General features: G+C 43.5%; 1 protein-coding gene across 8 annotated transcripts in view; it reads right to left on the bottom strand.

Moving 5' to 3' along the window:
* The window catches only part of ROR2 (receptor tyrosine kinase like orphan receptor 2), a 219,793-nt gene that overhangs the window by 32,426 nt on the left and 167,555 nt on the right, over positions 1-19,812 (bottom strand). For 7 of the 8 annotated variants that reach the window (XR_004424742.1, XM_033124136.1, XM_033124130.1 and 4 more), the window contains 2 exons: positions 1,045-1,332; positions 176-206 (listed from right to left, as the gene is read on the bottom strand). Coding sequence is in view for 7 of the 8 variants with exons in the window: in XM_033124136.1 (XP_032980027.1) it covers positions 176-206; positions 1,045-1,332 (319 nt within the window). In the remaining variant the exon portion in view is untranslated. Of the gene's footprint in view, positions 1-175; positions 207-1,044; positions 1,333-2,883; positions 2,974-19,812 lie in introns of those variants that run through there. The other variant, XM_033124135.1, reaches the window with a different exon arrangement.

Raw genomic sequence — 19,812 nt, 5'->3', positions numbered from 1 at the left:
GAAAATATAATAGTTTTCCAGCCCACAACAAGCACACTGCCATCCTTGTGTGAAGTCCAGCCAATTTCCAGCAAATTCGGCAAAGACATGTGTTTGTTGGGTTTAAAACCTGGATTCTTACATAACGGAAACCCTCAGAGAATGAGAAAATGGTCTGAGGAAAACAGATACTTACTGAAAGTTATGATTTGGGCTGTGTGTTGGACCTAAAAAGAAAAAAGGACATGTTATTAGTATTTCATGATTTGGAATCAAACTTTTCCAATGCAGCCAATGGAGATGGTGGCCACAGCCCAGGGTGGTCATTTGTGGTGAGCTGTCCTTGGCTGGGCTCCGGCCCTGCCCTGGAGGCTGTGCCAGGGGCAGGGAGACCACAAAGCGTGGAGGGGAACTCTGTCCATATTTTTGGAGTTTTTGCTTTCTTTCTGTCTCTCTTTTTTTATCTAAGCTTGACTCCAAGATCTGTTTTACTCATCAGTGACAGGACGGTCTGAGGTTGTGTGACAGGTTGGGGCACTGTAGGGACCATCTCACAACTGGGATGAAAAGGGACATATTCCTTCTAGCCATCTAACTCAGTCGCCACCTGTGCCGAGCACAGGAGTACAGAACTGTCATCACACTGAGCCAGGTTTCTGAGGGGTGGGGGTGGGTAGGTGCCAGGCCTGGGGTGGGGGAACCTCCAAGGCAGGTGTGCGGCAGCCTGCTGGCGGGGCGCCCTTAGGACACATGCCTGCCGGCGGGGCGACCTCGGGACACACGGCCTGTCAGCTGAGTGTCGCAGCTCACCCGTGTGCTTGCGGTTATGTCCTGCTCCAGGTTTACAGACCTTCCATCTGTGTCCCTGTTCTTTCATTACACTGAATGGGGAGCAGGCTAAGCCAAGGCCATGCGCACAATGGGAAAGACCGCGGGGAACGGCTTTACACATTTCCTCTCTGTTGGCAGGTGTGTGTGTTCAGTTTCAAACTGCAAATTAATCTCCCCTTCGGTGGCTGGGAAGCTCCGAGCTGCAAACTGACAGGCCCACCTTGTCCCACTTACCGAGCCGCACGAACAGGACGCCGGTGGCGGTAATGGTCTTCATCCCGTTGGTGGCCACGCACTGGTAGTAGCCGGTGTCAGTCGTGTCCAGGTCTTGGATCCGCAGCCGAGAGCCATACTCCGTCTTACGGATGATGACCCGCCGGGGCTCCTGCACCACTGGGGCGTCATTCTTTAGCCACCGCACGCTGGGGGGCGGGTTGCCGGCTACCTTGCAATGCAGAATTGCGGTCTGCCCTTGGACTATGGTGATGTTGTTTACTGGTTCCAGGAAGTTCAGGAAGTAACCTGCAAAGGAGAGGGTCACAAAAGAGCAGACTTCAGCGAGGGCTGGAGGAAAGAGCAGCCTGAGCTCCTGCGAGGCGCTGCCTGGGGAAGGCATCAATCTCTCTCACAAACGTGCAGTCCACTCTGGTTACTGGCGGTAAGGGCCTTCTAGAATGCTGCCACGGACAGTGAGTTAGGGGCTATGGAAGCACTGCTGTGACTGAGCCTCTGGTCACAGCATTTTCATTAAACTGACATTACGTAACCTTATTTTATGAGGGTTTCTGTTTAAAGACACCTTATTTAATTCAGAGAGTGCCAGAAAAAGTGTACATATTTTAAGAAAGGAAAAAAACTACTAAAATTATGCTGTTGGTAACCACTTTGAGCACTCTTATAATTGCAGAAGTCCAACGTGATTTGTATTCATCTTTTGTTATTGGTACATATTATCACAATTTTAACACTTTTTTTTCCTTTCTTAAAATGTATATGCATTCTGTTGGCACATGCCGTATATTTTGTTGAGTCCATAACATTGAGCTCACGGCCAGCAGCGCTGTAACCCACGCCTGAAGGAGGCTCATCTAGCACGTGTTTCCTCCATAGGGCATATCACAGCTTTTCACCTAGGATACCCGCAGCACTTCAGCACCATTATTGGGGGGCATTTTAAGCAGTGAAATCACCAACAAAAATGTGAAAAACATGGGATGATAAACCATGAAAAGGACACGTTTACGGGGTGAGCTGAAACAGTGAGCCAGAGCGTTGCCTGCTTCAGCTTCTGCTGGGATGGTGAGCAGCAGGCAATTCAAACTTTCCCTCCTCTGGGCATGTCTGTGAATGACCACAAAAGCACGTGAGAACTGATTTGTGGTTACAAACACACTTTAGGCAGCAGGGGACCTCTTGATAACAGAATCCGGAAATGAGGATGGGCTGTACTTCTCTTTTCTCTAAATCTAATCTAATCTCACTAATTTATGATGTAAATTCATGCTCAGAAAATCCATGGTCCTCCTGCCACACCAGATACGCTAATCACCAGCCTGAACAGAACAAAAATGACAAGGCTGAGTGTTGCTGGAGGTTCTGACCCCACAGCACCCACGTCATGGGCAGGAAGAAGCCTCTGAGGACTAGTACTCTGCAAGGAAAACAGCGCCCAAAAGTACCCAGAATACAGAGCAAGCAGGGCTGGAAACACTGCCCTGGAATGTGGGAACCCAGTTCAACCTGGGGAAGGAGCGCTCAGCCGGTGACATAGACAGTGAGAACAAGAGGAACTGGAACAGCCAGCAGAGAGACGTGTTTGTGTGTGTGTGGGTATGTGCATCTGTGGTATGTGAGGGTGTGTGGTATGTGTGTGTGGTACATGTTTGTGGTACGTTTTTGTGGGTGTGTGTGGTGTTGTGTGTGTATGTGACGTGTGTCTGCATGTACATGTGTGGTGCAGGTTGGGGCTGGGGGTTTACTCTCTTAAGGTAAACATGCATGCTAAAATTACATCACACACACACCCACATACACACAAATACAAATGAGGCTAATAATACCATTAGGTTCTACCTTGCTCGCCCGCTGACCAACCCCAGGACGATCAATCATCAGGCGAAGAGGTCACTTCAGACAAAACAGTGAAAACAGTGAAATCTGAAAATGACTATAAAATATATTCATATTCTGAATCTTTTGGCTTGATTTCTGGTTGGCCTCTATTCTTTAAAAAAAAAAATAAAGTTGAAAGACTGAAAGACGGCATATCTCTGTTACTACTGATTTAACTGGATGGAAAACTACAGGATTTCTAGTGTACCCTGGCGGTAAGTTTTGCAGGATAGGTGCTGGTCCCTAGCCATCGGGTGGCAGGTGGTAACTGAGGGGACAGGAGGCTGTTTCAAGATGAAGGGACGGTTTTCCCTCATAAGGGACAGTGGGCAGCTACCTGTGTGGGGAGGTGTCAGTAATTTGGACTGATTATTATTGTTAATAATACCATCAGGTTCTACCTTGCTTGCCCGCTAGCCAACCCTTTTCTCAATGCACTGAATTAAGTTGTAGAAGAGAATCCTATGGATGACACAAAGCAGGAAGGTAACCGGAATATCAATGACAGCCCCCTGAAAAGATGGGCTGGATCAAGCAGGGTCACATTCCGTACGTCATTCTGGGTGACGTTCCAGATGTTGATTCTTCATTAACTCAACTGCACCAGCTCAACTTGGGGAGACCTGCATTCCTGAGGCTCCTGCACCAGACCCTGTGTCTCTGAACACAAAATCAAATCTTATTTGACAATCTGGTACCATCTGGGCCACCCAGATTACGGTGAGCACATTGCTTCCTGGTGTTCTGGCCAGGGCCCGTGCTAATCAGAGGGTTTCTTATGAAGAACGTGCAAGTTGCTTCATAGTCAAACGTTTCATTAAGGTCTTCATAACATTAAATGCAGTGTAGGGCATATAAAATAGTCATCAATTTGTAATTTAACGTAGCAAATGACACATTAAAGTCACAACAATCTCCTCTCCTGGCATAACTCAAGTATAATTCTCATCTCTACACTGATGACAAAACATGCTTCCCAGCAGCCACAGCACACTTGGGGTAAAGATGGCGTGTGAGGGTCTGTCTCTGTGAGCTGACTATCAACAATCCAAACAGAGCAGACCCCGGAGTTCTGGGGGCCCGGACACAGTGGTTGTTGTCGATTGTCATCTCATCCATGTGGGGGCTAGTTCGAGTCATTCTGCCCCTACCTCCCTCCATTTTTAGGGCATTTGTGTAAACAACTTGGGCCATCTCTATTAATCGGTTAAATATCTTGAAAGATATACAGCAGGATCTTCTTCAACACGGAAGAAACATTTGTCTGGAAAGGGAGGAGAGGGAGGGAAATGGTCAGAGAAGAAAGTTAAGGAGAACATTCCTTTTGTGTAACTTAGAAGGGAACCTGGGGAGAAACTGAGATTGTCCAATCCATTACCGTAAATAGACCCCTAGTATCTACTTCTTTGCAAGAATATCGTTTTTTACATCGCAAGGGTATGAAAACATGGAATGCTCCTTCATTCCCCTCAACAGCTTCTCCTACACCCTTGAATGACAAGCTGACAACCGTTTAGACTTAGGCTTTTCGTTTCCCCCAAGAAGATTCTTTTTTGAGAACTGCAGACAAGATGAGCTCCTGCCTGCTCTACCCTCTGCACGCACAGAGAGCTTGGTGTTCACCCCTATCTAACACTGTGAAACCTTCTACTGGAGTTCGAATGAGGCTTAATTGAGAGATGGTGCCAGCACTTCCCTTTTAGATGCTTTAGTAGTAATAGCCAACATGGACTGAAGAAATCCATCAGGGCTGGAATCAAACACCTAACACACTTGATTTAATCATCAAAGCACTTTTGTTCACATGAAAAAGCCAAAATGACAAACCCATAGAGACAGAAAACAGATTAGTTGATGCCAGAGGCTGGGGGGAGGGGAAATTAGGGAGTGACTCAGTGGGAAAGGGGTCTCACTTTGGGGGGGATGAAATAAATGTAGTCCTGGGGTCAGGAAACGCCCTCTGAGAAGGAAGGAAAGGTCAGGCCAGGTGGACAAACCAGATAAAAGCAAGTGGTGGGGAGGGAGGGCAGGGGAGGAGAAGGTGTCAAGCAAAGGGGGCAGGGGGCGGGCCAATCTGTTGAAAGTGTCCTTCCTGGAGTGCCCACAAGTGACAGCTGCCCTCAGCTTTGCTGGGACCCTGGGGTAAGGCCATCTCAATTGCTGGGAGCCTGAGGCGCCCTATTTAAGCAGATAGCCTTACTTTCTCTCACCCGAAAGCCTCATCTTCCTCAGTTTACAGAAAACAAAGGAGAACCTAGGACCTAGTCCACGTGTGGGGTTCTTACCAACTCGTCTCCATCCTACACCATCTAAACCAGTGGGCTCCAATCTGTTTTCACATTGGGGTCACCTGAGAGCTTATACAGAAGACCCACCTGCACCCACAGCAGTTACGTCCCAGTCAGTGCCTGGAGCCTGGGCTGAGAACCCTGATCCCAAGGGCTGAGAAGAAAAAAAAGCTGTCATACCAGTGCGCTAGACCTAGCCAAGAGAGAACTTAGAGAGAATCAGAAACACTGAGAAAAGCACCCATGGGGCTCCTGGGACTGGAAAACTGTTCCTAACTGGCCAGCACCCATACCTGGGGAGGCTGTGGATGCCAATGGCATGCGGAAGGCCTGTCCAGCTGAGAAGCGACCGGACAGGACCCTTTGGGTGGTGCCCATGTCCCTGTAGAGGCCCTGAATCACCCTCCTTCACGTTCTCTGGACGCTCAGAGAGACCAAAACTACAGGTCGACACCGTGATGACTTCATAAATTCATAGCTCCCTCCGTAGGTAGGTGAGCAAAGCTAAGACCTTGGGAAGAAAGTAGGAAGACAGATAATGGAGAAAAGCTAATTTATATCCCTGGTATCAATGCTTCTATAATTTTTCTACCTTTCCCACACTCTCTCTACTGAAGGAGGGAGGTCCCTTGCTCTTCCTAAAGTACACCAACTTGTCCCTCACTGTGCTTGGTCGAGAATACCCTGCCCTCAGATCTTCGCTGTTTCTCAAGGGGCAAGTCTCTGTGCAAAGGTCACCACCTCAGGGGGTGTCCCCTGGCTGCCCACCTAAAACAACCTCCATGCACTTCTCATCTTGCCCCACTGATCTTGGCCGGTTGCTATGGCAACGTTACTTTTTTTCAATTATGATGACTAACTCATTTAGACATCAAGAATAACAAATGTTACTTTTGGGTCTAGTTTCTCAAATTCAATTTAGAATCATCCTGACAAGTTCTATTTAAAAGTTGATATGTTGATGGAGAAAGAACTGCTATTACAGATGATTTGTATAAAACTGCCCTCTTGAAAATAGTGAGAAAGTAAGGTCTGTGTCACTACTGCAGAACTTCTCATCTATTCAGAAAAGCGTTATCATTTTTTTCATACAGATCTTCACATTTATTTTCAGACAGTTTTCGAAATACTCTGTAATTTTCCTTACTATTGTGTGACTTTGTTTTATTTCTATTATTTCCATATAAGTAGCTTAAGGCTTATAGGAAAACGATTAGATGTTTATATATTGTACTAATTTCTTGTTGTTGCTGTATCAAATTAGCACAAATGTAGCATAAAACAGCACAAATTTCTTGTCTTCCAGTCTGGAGGTCAGAAGTCCTAAAATCCAGGTGTCGTGGGGCTGCCTTCCTTCAGGAAGCCGCAGGAGTCTCTCTCCTTGCCTTCTAGGCTTCCAAAGGCCCCCGCACGCCCTGGCTCCTGGCACTGCTGACATCACTACAACCTCTGCTTCTTATCACACCTCCAACTAGTGATCTGACCCGCCTGCCTCCCCTATAAGGACCTTTGTGATCACACTGAGTCCACCTGAATCATCCAAGATCATTTCCTCATGAGCTGAAGCATCTTGCAAAAGGTTTTTGGCCACTGGGGCTCTCCTGCAGCTGTCTATTCACATCTTTATACTGTGACTCTTTTTCTAACTTCTGCAGTTAATGAATTTTCTTTTTCCTTTTCTAATACATGCATTAAATGTGAAATCTCCTTCAACTTTTTCTTTAACCATCCAATAAATTATTTTATTTAATCTCCATATGGTGTGTCAGACTCAAATATCTTGCAATTTACGTTATAATATTTTTCTTTTAGCTGTGAGTTTTTAAAAGTGTGCTTTAAGAGCAGGGTTGTTACAGAACATAGCCTGTGTGATGACGATTCTTTGATACCACAGAGATTTGATTTGTGGCCAGCGCAGTATCAGCCCACATCTGATCGGTAAGAATGTGTTTTCCCTAATTGTTCAGTGCAGGAGTTGTGGTCACACGCCCATCAGATTCAGCTTGTCCATTTTCTTGTTCAGACTTTTTTTGAGGCTCTGTTTGGTTTGCACATATTTGGGTTTGTTTTACCTTCCTGGTGGATTGATTCTTTTATGTCATGTCCCACTTTGTCTCTACAAATTTTGTTTTGATGATTACTTTATCTAATATTAATATGGCCACTTACGTTTGCTTAATTTTTGCATGGTATAAACTTTTTCCATTCTTCTACTTTCTTTATTTAAACTTTATTTCCAATTACAATTGACAATCAGTATTATTTTGCATTAGATTTAGGTATACAGCATAGTATACCTATATAATTTATACCTATATATCATTATATAATTTAAAGAAATCTCCCCGATTAGTTTAGACCCCACCTGGACCTATACATAATTATTACAATATTATTGACTATATTCCCTATGCTGTACTTGATATCTCTGTAACTATTTGGTAACTACCAATTTGTACTTCTTAATCCCTTCCCCCTTTTCACCCAGGCCCGAAAGCCCCCTCCCATCCGGCAACCCTCAGTTTATTCTCTGTATCTGCATCTATTTCTGTTTTGTTTGTTTATTTCGTTCTTTAGATTCCACATATAAGTGAGATCATATGGCATTTGTCTTTCTCTGACTTATTTTACTTTGCACAATATCCTCCAGGTCCATGTATGTTGCCTCAAATGGTAAGATTTCATTCTTTTTTATGGCCAAGTAATATTCCATTGTATAAATGTACCACAGTTTCTTTATCCAATTATCTATTGATGAGCACTTAGATTGCTTCCATACCTGGGCTATTGTAAATACCACTGCAGTAAACATAGGGGTGCATATATCTTTTCGAATTATTAGTGTTTTGGATTTCTTCAGATAAATACCCAGGAGTAGAATTGCTAGGTCATAAGGTAGTTTTATTTTTAATTTTTTAAGAAAGCCTCATACTGTTTTCCATAGTGGCTGCACCAATTTGCAATCCCACCAAAAGCACATGAGGGTTCCCTTTTCTCCACATCCTTGTCAACACTTGTTGTTTGTTGATTTATCGATGATAGGTGTGAGGTGATATCTCATTGTGGTTTTTATTTGCATTTCTCTGATGATTAGTGATGTTGAGCGTCTTTTCATATGTCTATTGGCCATCTGTATGTCCTCTTTGGAGAAATGTCTATTCAGGTCCTTTGCCCATTTTTTAATTTGATTGTTTGTTTTTTTGGTGTTGAGTTGTATGAGTTCTTTTTAAATTTTGCATATTAACCCCTTATCAGATGTATCATTGGCAAATATCCTCTCCCATTCAGTACATTGTCTTTTCTTTTTGTTGATGGCTCCTTTGCCGTGCAAAAACTTTTTAGTTTGATGTAGTTCCATTTGTTTATTTTTTCTTTTGTTTCCCTTGCCTGAGGTCTATCAGAAAATAGCATCACTATGAGCAATGTCACAGAGTTTACTTCCTATATTTTCTTCTAGGAGTTTTATTTTTTAGAATCTTACATTTAAGTCTTCAATCCACTTTGAGTTTATTCTTGTATATGGTGTAAGAAGGTGGTCCACTCTGATTTTTTGCATTATCTGTCCAGTTTTCCCAGCACCATTTATTGAACAGATTGTCTTTACCCCAATGTATATTTCTGCTTTGTCAAAGATTAATTGACCATGTAGTGTGGGTTTATTTCTGGGCTCTCTATTCTGTTCCATTGATCTTTGTGTCTGTTTTTATGCCAGTGCCATGCTGCTTTACTATTGCATTGTAGTATAGTTTGATATCAGGTAGTATGATATCTCCAACTTTCTTTTTCTTTCTTAAGATTGCTGTGGGTATTCAGGGTCTTTTACAGTTCCATATAAATTTTAGGATTATTGGTTCTAGTTCTGTGAACAATGCCATTGGTATTTTGATAGGGAGTGCACTGAATCTATAGATTGCTTTGGGTGGTATGAACATTTTAACTATTCTGCCTATGCATGACCACAGTGTATGCTTCCATTTATTTGTATCTTCTTCAGTTTCTTATAGTTTTCTGAGTACAGGTGGTTTATTTCCTTGTTTAAATTTATTTCTAAGAATTTTTTTGAGGCAATTATAAATGGGATTGTTTCCTTAATTTCCCTTTCTGACAGTTCATTTTTGGTGTATAAAAATGCAACTGATTTCTGAATATTAATTTCGTATCCTGCTACTTTACTGACTTAATTTATCAGTTCTAGTAGATTTGTTGGTGGACTCTTTAGGGTTCTCTATATACAGTATCATGACATCTGCAAATAATGACAGTTTTATTTCTGTCCAATTTGGATGCCTTTTTCCTTTTCTTGTCTGATTGCTGAAGCTAGGACTTCTAATACTATGTTGAATAAAAGTGGTGAAAGTGAACATCCTTGTCTCATTCCTGATCGTAAGGGGAATGCTTTTAGCTTTTCCCCATTGACTACAATGTTAGCTGTGGGTTTGTCATATATGGCCTTTACTATGTTGAGATATTTTCCCTCTATTCCCATTCTGCTGAGAGTTTTTATCATAAATGGATGCTGAGTTTTATCAAGTGCTTTTTTTCTGCATCTAGTGATATGATCATATGATTTTTTATCTTTCATTTTGTTTATGTGGTATACCATGTTAATGGATTTGCAATATTACACCAACCTTGCTTGGTGTAATATTGCAAATCAATATTGGTGGAACTACATAGTAAATCCAGTCTTTTTCTTAACATTTAAAACCCGTTAATGCATGACATATTAACAACAGCTATAATTTGTTAAGGAAATTATTTAAGCCCTTGGCATGTATTATTTCATTTAAGCTTAATGAGGGTTATTTCATTTAAGCCTCATGAGGATTGTACGAGGTTAATACTGAGGCAGCGGAGGCTCAGAGAGCTGAAGGACTTTGTTCAAGGTCACACAGCCAGAGCACCTCCAGGATAGTGTGTGTGTGTGTGTGTGTGTGTGTGTGTGTGAATGAATCCCACTTAATAATGGTGTATGAACTTTTTAATGTATTGCTGAATTCGGTTTGATAATCTTTTGTTGAGGATTTTTACATATGTGTTCATCAGGGATATTGAACTATAGTTTTCTTTATTTGTAATGTCTTTGTCTGGTTTTGGAATCGGGGTAATGCTGGCCTTATAAAATGAGATGGGAAGCTTCCCTCTTCTGAATTTTCGGGAATAATTTGAGAAACAGAGGTGCTAATTCATCTTTGAATGTTTGATAAAATTCACCTGTGAAGTCATCAGTTCAAGGACTTTTGTTTTTTGGGAGTTTTTTGATTATTCATTTGATTTCATTAGTAGTAATCAGTTTGTTCAGATTTTCTGTTTCATCTTGATTCAGTCTTAGAAGATTGTATGTTACTAGGAATGTATCCGTTTCATTCAGATTGTCCAATTTGTTGGCACATAATTGTTTGTAGCATTTTCTTACAATTCTTTGTATTTCTGTGTTCTTTGGTGTCTGTTGTCACTTCTCTTTGATTTCTGATTTTTTTGGGGTCCTTTCTTTTTTTCTTGATGAGTCTGGTTAAAGGTTTATCAATTTTATTTATCTGTTCAAAGAACCAGCTCTTGGTTTCACTGATCACTTGTATTGGTTGTTTTTTCTTTTAGATTCTATTTCATTTATTTCTGCTCTGATCTTTATTATTTCCATCTACTCACTTTGGGCTTTGTTGTTCTTTTTCGAGTTCTTTTAGATGTAAGGTTAGATTATTTAAGATTTTTCTTGTTTCCTGAGGTAGCCTGTATTGCTATGAATGTCCCTCTGAAAACTACTTTCACTGTGTCCTATAGATTTTGAATTGATTTCACTTTCATTTGTCTCACAGTACATTTTGAATTCCTTCCTTGATCTCATCATTCACCCATTCATTGTTGAGTAGCATGTTATTTAGCCTTCACGTGTTTGTGTTTTTTAGTCTTTTCTTATAATCGATTTCTAGTTTCCATTGTGGAAATACCAATTTGTGGTTTCAATAAATACCGTTGTGGTTGGAGAACATGCTTCATGTGATTTCAGTCTTCTTAAATTTATTGAGATTTGTTTTGTGGCCTACCCTGGAATATGTTCCATGTGCACTGGAGAAAAATGGAATGGATAGTCTGCTGCTCTGGGGTGAAACGTTCTAAAAATCAATTAAATCCATGTAATCTAGTGTGTCATTTAAGGCTGCTCTTTTCTTGCTGATTTTCTATATGGAAAATCTGTCCATTGGTGTCACTGGGATGTTGAAGTCCCCGACTATGATTGTATTACTGTTGATCTCTCCATGTTGGTCAATATTTGCTTTATATATTTAGGTGCTCCTATGTTGGATGCATAAATGTTTACATGGGTTATATCCTCTTGTTGGATTGATCCCTTTGTCATTATTTAATGTCATTGTCTCTTATTATAGCCTTTGTTTTGAAATCTATTTTGTCTGATATAAGTATTGCTACCCCAGCATTTTTTCCATTCCAGTCACATGAAATATCTTTTTCCACCCCTTTACTTTCAGTCTGTATGTGTTTTTCAGTCTGAAGTGGTTCTCCTATAGACAGCATATGTATGAGTCTTGATTTCTTACCCATTCAGCCACGCTGTCTTTTGATTGGCACATTTAAGCCATTTACATTTAAAGTGATTACTGATAGGTACATAGTTATTGTCATTTTATTATTCATCTTTATGTTCTCTCCCTCCCCTTCTCCTTCTTAAAGAAGTCCCTTTAACATTTCTTGAAATACTGGTTTGGCGGTGATGAACTCCTTTAACTTTTTCTTATCCGAGAAGCTCTTTATCACTCCTTTAATTTTAAATGATAGCCTTCCTGTATTAAGTAGTCTTGGTTGTACACCTTTGCTTTTCATCACTTCGAATATTTTGTGCCAATCCCTTCTGGCCTGTAAAGATTCTGTTGAGAAATCAGCTGATAGTCTAATGGGAACTCCCTTGTAGGTAACTACCATGTTTCCCCAAAAATAAGACCTAGCTGTACAATCAGCTCTAATGCATCTTTTGGATCAAAAATTAATATAGAGCCAACATTATATTATATTATATTATTATATTATATTATATTATATTATATTATATTATATTATATCATATTATATCATATTATATCATATTACATTATACCCAGTCTTATAGTAAAATAAGACCTGGTCTTATATTAATTTTTGCTCCAAAACACGCATTAGAGCTGATTGTCCGGCTAGGTCTTATTTTCGGGGAAGCACTATAGCGGCCTTTCTCTTCCTGCTTTTAGGATTCTCTGTGTCTATAACCTTTGACATTTTGATTATGATGTGTCTTGGTGTTGGCCTCTCTGGGCTCATCTTGTTTGGGGCTCTCTGTTTCTGGGCTTGTATGTCTATTTCTTCCACCAGATTAGGGAAGTTTCCAGGCATTATTTCTTCAAATAGGTTCTAAATCCCTCTCTCTCTCTCTCCTGTTTCTGGTACCCCCAGAATGTGAATGTTGTTACACTTGATTTGGTCCCAGAGGTCTCCTAAAGTGTGCTCATTTTTTATTTTATTTTATTTTTTTTTGCTGTTCTGACTGTTCTGCTACCTTGTTTTCCAAATCGCTGATTTGATCCTCTCCTTCATCTAATCTACTGCATTCTTCATTTCAATTATTGTATTCATTTCTCACGGATTCTTTTTATGGTTTCTATGTCCTTTTTAATGCCTACTATCTCTTTCCTGAAGTTCTTACTTAAGTTTCTTGATCATCCTTATAACCAGTGTTTTGAAATCTGTCTCTGGTAGGTTGCTTGCCTCCATATTGTTTAGTTCTTTTTCTGGAGCTTTCTCCTATTCTTTCATTTGGGACATGTTTCCTCCTTTTGTCTGCCTCTCTGTCTTTGTTTCTATGTATTAGGTAGATACACTACATCTCCCATTCTTGGCTGGTTGGCCTTCCATGATAGCTGTCCTAAGGGGCCCAGTGGTGCAGTCTCCCTGATTTCTTGTGCTGGATGCTCCAAGAGGGTCCCTTGTCTAGACTGTGTGTGCCCTCCTGTTGTAACTGAGATTTGACTGCTGTTTGCATGTCAGTGGGTGGGATTTACCTTCAGGCTGACTGGCTGTGAGGATTGGTCATACCCATAGCATAGGTGCTGTTGTGACGGGGCTGACCCTGCAGAGCTGGATTCGCCCCAGTGGACTCTGCTTCTTGTTGTAACCATCCTTTGGGCTAATCAGTTGCTGCTCTGTTGTGGTTGGAAGCTGCCCTCCAGGTGTGTTGGTTCTGGGATCTCTGGGAAGCAACTCCTATGTAGGCCAACTCCTATGCTGCCTGAGATAGCCTGGAGCTACCTGGTGGCAGTTACAATGGGATCCATGGTTGGTTGCTGCTTGTGCTGGACCTGTAGGTGCGTGGGAGAGGCTACATTGTGAACCAAGGTTAGCTGCCACCACAGTACCAGGCGTCACAGCTCAACCAAAGGCCCAGGGCACTCCAAGGCCTGCTGCCACCTGCTGGCTCCCTGTAAGGCTCTGCTGCTATTGGAAGAGCCTCAGGCGGTATTCTACTTGGTGAGGTGGAGTCGCCAGGGTTGGGTGATTGGTGTTCACCAGGTTAATATTCAGGTTGGCACAAGTGCTGAGCCTGAGGCTACACAGCAAAAGGCTCAGAGCAAACTGAGGCCAGCTGCCACCTGCCTGGGGCCCATGGACCCTAAGAGTTGTCCAAGAAAGAGTGCAACACAGGCCCAGGGCTCGCTGCAGGTGGCCGCAAGTGCCTCTGGTAGCACATGAACTGTGGCTGGCTGTTTGCTGCTGAAAGAGCCTCCTGTGATCCATGAGCTGAGGCCAGCTACTGCTCCTGTGTTGTTTAAATTTTTAATGTCCTTATCTACTAGTTTCAATGAGATATATGTCAACTGATTCTGTATTTATCACCTATTAGTAATTCTGTCAAATTGTATTGCTGAGTGAAATAAACTTCAGGTTTATTACATCATCTGGTCCTGATATTGACATGTCTAAAAGACCATTTTGTCTATTAATGTAGCTACCTTGAGGTACTTTTGGTTAACATAGCCCTACTCTTTCAAGTTTTAAATCATTTTAAAGATATTAGACATGAATCTTTTAAAGAACAATAATCTAACATGTTAATTTATGAGTCTATATATGTTAACCTATGAGTTTTTAACTGATGGGTTTTATTTTTAATGTTTTTATTTTGTCTCTTAATTTCCTTTCCTATTTTCTAGTATTATTTTTCTTTATTCTCCCTTTTCTTGTTGGAAAGTTATACTTAACTGGCTAGCTTGACTACTTTTTATAGGCATACCTAATCTGACAAAGTCTCCTAAATATGACCAAATATAAGCACCTTGGAATTCTGTGCTTATATTGATGATTTCTGTGCTTAATCATCCCTCAAACCACCACAGCTTTGAGTTACTGCTTTCCAATGTTTAGTTACACCCTGTTTTAAGCCCCTGTGGTCATTATTATTGATGATGTTTACTAACAGAGTCATGTAGATTGCTGATCTATTTACCAAGTTCTTTCCTTGTCAACACTGCTTGCATCTCACTCCTTCCTCCTGGATTCAACTGAGCTCTTCTTGATTCACATTCCTTCTCCAGGTAAAGCACTGAGGTTGTAAACACTGAGACTTGATCTAAAAATACCTGTTACTTTTACCCTTGAGTAACAGTTTAGCTGGGTACAGAAGTCTAGACTGACAATTACACTACTGTCTTCTGGCTTTTGCACTTAGCGTCGCAAGTCCTACCCATTCTTATTCCTTTGCAGGAAATCTGACCTTTCCCCTCTTAGGCTACTTTCCATATTTCCCCTTTGTGTTTGCCATTTCAAAGTACTGCTAACTGTGAATTTATTTTTATTTTAGCCTCCTTGGGCCTCAGTGCCATTCCCAACTTCTGAAGAAGTGTGCTGTCCTCAATTGTGTAAAATTCTCTACCAAAATCTCATGAAATATTGTTTCTCCTTTCCCCTTTATTTCTCCTTTGAAATCTCCCTCTAGATATATGCTGAACTTCCTTATGTGATTCCTCATGCCCTTTACCTATGCTTATGTTACCTATCCTTTACTTTTATCTTTGGCTATGCACTACCTACTCCTTAACTTATCAATCAAGTTTCTCATTTCATCAACTATAATTGTCATTTCAAAGTTTCTTTGGTTTCTTTTAAAATCCACTACTGCTTTTTCTTCCTTTATCTTTAATCCTTCTGGCTTCAGTTTGCTAACTCACTACTCACCCTGGGCTTTGTAATTTTTCACTGTCCGGCTGGTTTTCCTGTGGGAATTCCTTGAGGACTAGATCCCTGCGACAGGCTGTGCCAAGTTCCCATGTGGGCTCTGGGACTCGGGATTCCCCCACAACATTCTGGCTGTGTAGATTTGTTTTCTTATGAGAAAAGGCCATGTGACAAGTCTAAGTCTGAGTTCTCACAGGGAGAAAGTCTCTGTTTCCCACCTGGAACCAGGGCTGAGTCACTCCCTGGGCTGATGGGTGAAACCATCCCTTTCCCAGGACTGGAGCACCCAGGTCACCTGGCATTCTGTGGAGGCTTACGCATAACACCCCTGTTCTCCAGACCCCATGGGTTTGCTTCCAGTTTGATGTTAAAACCCAGGGCTACAATGCAACTGAGCCTAACAGCATAGTTTCTGTAGCAGAGCTGATATTTCATAGGTCTTATACTAGGCTACAAGAAATGTAAATGCCTTTATTTTTGTAAAACCAAACTTGATTTTTGTCTCAACCCCTATTTCTCCTGCTTGAAGGAAACATAATACATTCAATTCCCAGTGAAATCAGTAAGTTTAGTGTATTTATTTTTTTCAGGTAGTCTCACTCAGGATTTTCCTATTCCTGGGTATTCTTTCTAGGGGAACTTTTATGTTCCAGGGCTCTTCCAGCATCCAACCACTGACGGCCCGACAAATGTGTAATACCCTTTGCCCGCACTGGTTTAGCTGAGGTGTCTTACTGGTGCCCCTTCTACTTTGACGCCCACAGATGCATCCACATCTGCTCCATGGCCACGTGATGACACCACCTGTCACTGTTGGGCAGCCCATTTCATACCTGCATGACACCTGCACAGCCCAACTCTTTGCCTCAGGTAAACTTTTTCCCAGGATAACTGGGCTGTTCTCCAAGGCTGCCAAAAAAGTGGGACCACCGCAAGTGGTTCCTGTCCCAGTGCCCAGGCTGTCACATTCGGTTTCCTTCCTATTCTGATTGAGCACTTGCACAAAATTTAGGTGGGAGAGTGGTCAAGTTAGTTTGGTCTACCATTTTAGCCATCACTAATTCTCTGGAGGCCAAAATGAAAAGCTAGAAAGAAAGTTCTGTGAAGACGAAGTGCCATGCTGTGCTCTCCCTTGATGTTTAATCCACAGTAAGCCATTTAACCTTGCGGCTTTATTTCCCTTATGTGCAAAATATGGGGTTTGTACAACCCATTGCTAAGCTCTCCCATAGGTCACGATGGCTTCCTCGAGAGCTACTCCAAGTCTCCTCAGAGACACGACTGAGCAGGCTGAGAGGAGCCAGGCCTGGCGACAGAGAACCTGGCTCCCTGGATGCAGTCCGCACTGCACAGTGTCACACAAGAGAACACAAGGGTCCCCTTTGAACTGCCCCAGCAGGTTCCCCTTCCTCCCAGCAGAGCAACTTTAACAACTGACTGATGGACTCTATCCCCCTGCCACCCAGGCCGGCTCTCTGCTCACCTCCAACTCTGGATGGTGGAGCTGAGTCCAAGCATGAAGACACCAGTGGCAGCTGGTACCAGAGGACCTGTGATTGGGACACCATTCCTGCCTCACAGTCGGATCAATGCTGAGTGATTTTTTTATCCCTATCGACAGTGCACATGTTCACCAATTCGGTCAGATTACTTAGGTGCTTGAGGGTTTGTTTGTTGAGCAGGCCACACTGACAGGTCTGGGAGGGAGATAAGGAAGCCTTATCTGCGAGGGGTCACAGGGTCACAGGTCTTCGATTGGTGGGAAACAAAACAGACCACCTGCCTGGAAGGGCAGGTGACTGGGAGGCCCTGAGAGCCGCAGAGAGGACACAAAGCTGCGCTTCTCGGGGAAGTATTTATAGGCAATAAATCAGACGGGGGCAATGGCAGTGGGGCACTCCCCCTCAGACTCTCCCGCAGAGCTGTCTAGTGGTCTGCACAGGACCAGTCGTATAAAATTGGGGGGGGGGGGGGCTCAGCAGGAGAGCAATAAGGGCAGGAGAAGAGGGTGTGAGATTAGAATGGGAAGCAGAGAAAATGAGGAAAACAGGGGAAAATGAAATGAAAGAACCTGAGAGGTGGAGAAAAGCGCCTAAGAGTGCACATTTGGAGAAGAGTACCGAGCAGTGAACTGCGTCCCTCTGTGAGGTATGCTGGGATCTGACCCCTGCAACCTGTGAAGAGGCCCGTATTTGGAAATAGGGCCACTGCGGATGCCATGAGGTGAAGATAAGCTCATACGGTGGGGGGGGGGGGGGGGCGCTTACTCCAATCCTTATAAGAAGAACATGTGGACACAGATACACAGAGAGGGCCATGCGACAACAGAAGCAGAGAGTGGTGTGATGCTGCCGCAAGCCAGGGAACTTTAGGGACTGCCAGCAACAGAAGGAGAGAGGCACAGGGCTTTCTTCCTCAGAGCCTCCAGGAGGAACCAACTCTCCGACCCCTGGATTTGAGACTTCCAGCCTCCAGAACTGTGAGAGCACATGTTCCTATTGTTTAAGGCACCTAGCCTGTGGTGCATTGTTATGACAGCACTCAGAAGCTAGTGCAGAGGGCCAGAGGGACTGAGGAAGAACAGAGGGACAAAGAAGGAAGGAGACAGCTCGACCAAGCAAGACCTACACACAGGGTGACACTCACAAAGAGACAGGGACATGAACACACATGCATAGATACAGAGAGGTGGAGGTGTGCATGCGTGTGTACACACACACACCCTCAGGGACAGCCGTAAGACAAGCACACATGAATCAGCCTGTTACAGTACAGCATTTAAACCCAACAAGTTGAGGAAGAAGAATCACTGCCCTCTCCTCACTTCAGTGGGGCCGAGAGTAATCGACGACACCAGCCAGATGACGGTTGCCGCCAGCTTCCGTACTCCATGCCAGCTGCAGCACTGGTGGCAGAAACTACCGGGGAGAGTGAGGGGGGTTGGGGGGCCCTGGGAAGAAGGAGCAAGAAGTCAGCTGGGTGCATCCCTGCTCTCCCCAGGTGGGCTCACATCCATGTGTCCATGGCCCTTCTCCCCAGTCTCAGCTCTGGACAATATGACTGTGCACGCTTTGAAGCCTCTTATCTGTGTGTTGTGGTTTTGTCCCAGCACTACTGAGTTTGTCCACACCCCAGAGCGCCCAATGGGCATTGCAAATTTGCAGTTGCAAGAGGTCAGGGGTGCCCAACAAATGGCCTTCGCGTCAGGCGAGGCACAGGCTCCGAGCCTGGAACCTATGAGAGCTCAGTCCACAGGTACGTGGGAAATGTTTCAGGCCTTCCACACACTCTCCCAGGTTTCAGTGATGGGCCAGGGGACACTCAGTGAGGAGGTGCAGGGGCCCAGCCCTGAAGCTCAGCTTGGGCCCATGTTCCCAGTCACAGACTTAACTCTGTGTCTGCAATTGGGGTGCTGTTTGCAATTTTACCCCATCAGCTGGAGACCCTCACTCTAACCTCCAGGAAACAATCTCTCTCTCTCTCTCTCTCTCTCTCTCTCTCTCTCTCTCTCTCTCTCTCTCTCTCTCTCTCCTCTCTCTCTCCTCTCTCCCTCTCTCCTCTCTCTCTCTCCTCTCTCTCTCTCTCTCTCTCTCTCTCTCTCTCTCTCTCTCTCTCTCTCTCTCACACACACACACACACACACACACAGAGTTCCAGAATAAACCAGAAATGCACCCAACACATATACTAATCGGTCCACACACACTACGTAAATCAGGAACCAACACTCAGTAAATGGAGAATGCAGGCTTCATTTCTATGCCAACATAGTGACCTCTGCTGATGGCTGTTTCCTCCATCCAAGGAAATCTTAGTTCAGCTCCACTGCACAGCATGCTGCAGAGCAGGGGACAGCCTGGTGAGCAGGCATCAGTTCCTGCTCTGTAATTTGGAATACGTTTGAGATCACCTATAACTGCAATGAAAGCAGGAACTGTCCTCCTGCTTTCAGCGAGGGTGGTGAGCAGCTCTCCCTAGGCAGGACACGCAGCATGGCGGGACTGCTGTGGGATCTGCAGGGCAGACGTGACCAGTACCCGCCCACAGGCCTTGCAGAAGTTATCCACTTCCCACAGACATTGCACAACCTGAGACGTACGACAGGTACATTTAAAGTATGATCTTGGAGGTTCCGGTCCAGGTGACACAGTACGTAAACACTGTGGTTGTGTCCTCTCAGGACCACACACACACACACACACACACACACACACACACTCACACACACACACACACACACACACACACACACACAAACATACATCAAAATTATAAGTGAACTACAAAACAACCATCATTGAGAATCACCTAAAATCTTTCTGAGCTAAAGTCCTATAACTAAGGACATGCAGAAGAAGCCATGTCAAGACAGGCAGGAGGAGCA

This window comes from Rhinolophus ferrumequinum, chromosome 12, assembly GCF_004115265.2.
Source record: "Rhinolophus ferrumequinum isolate MPI-CBG mRhiFer1 chromosome 12, mRhiFer1_v1.p, whole genome shotgun sequence".
NCBI classification, from domain to species: Eukaryota; Metazoa; Chordata; class Mammalia; order Chiroptera; family Rhinolophidae; genus Rhinolophus; species Rhinolophus ferrumequinum.
Note: the sequence above shows the minus strand (reverse complement) of the source record. Positions and strands in the feature narration are given on the sequence as shown.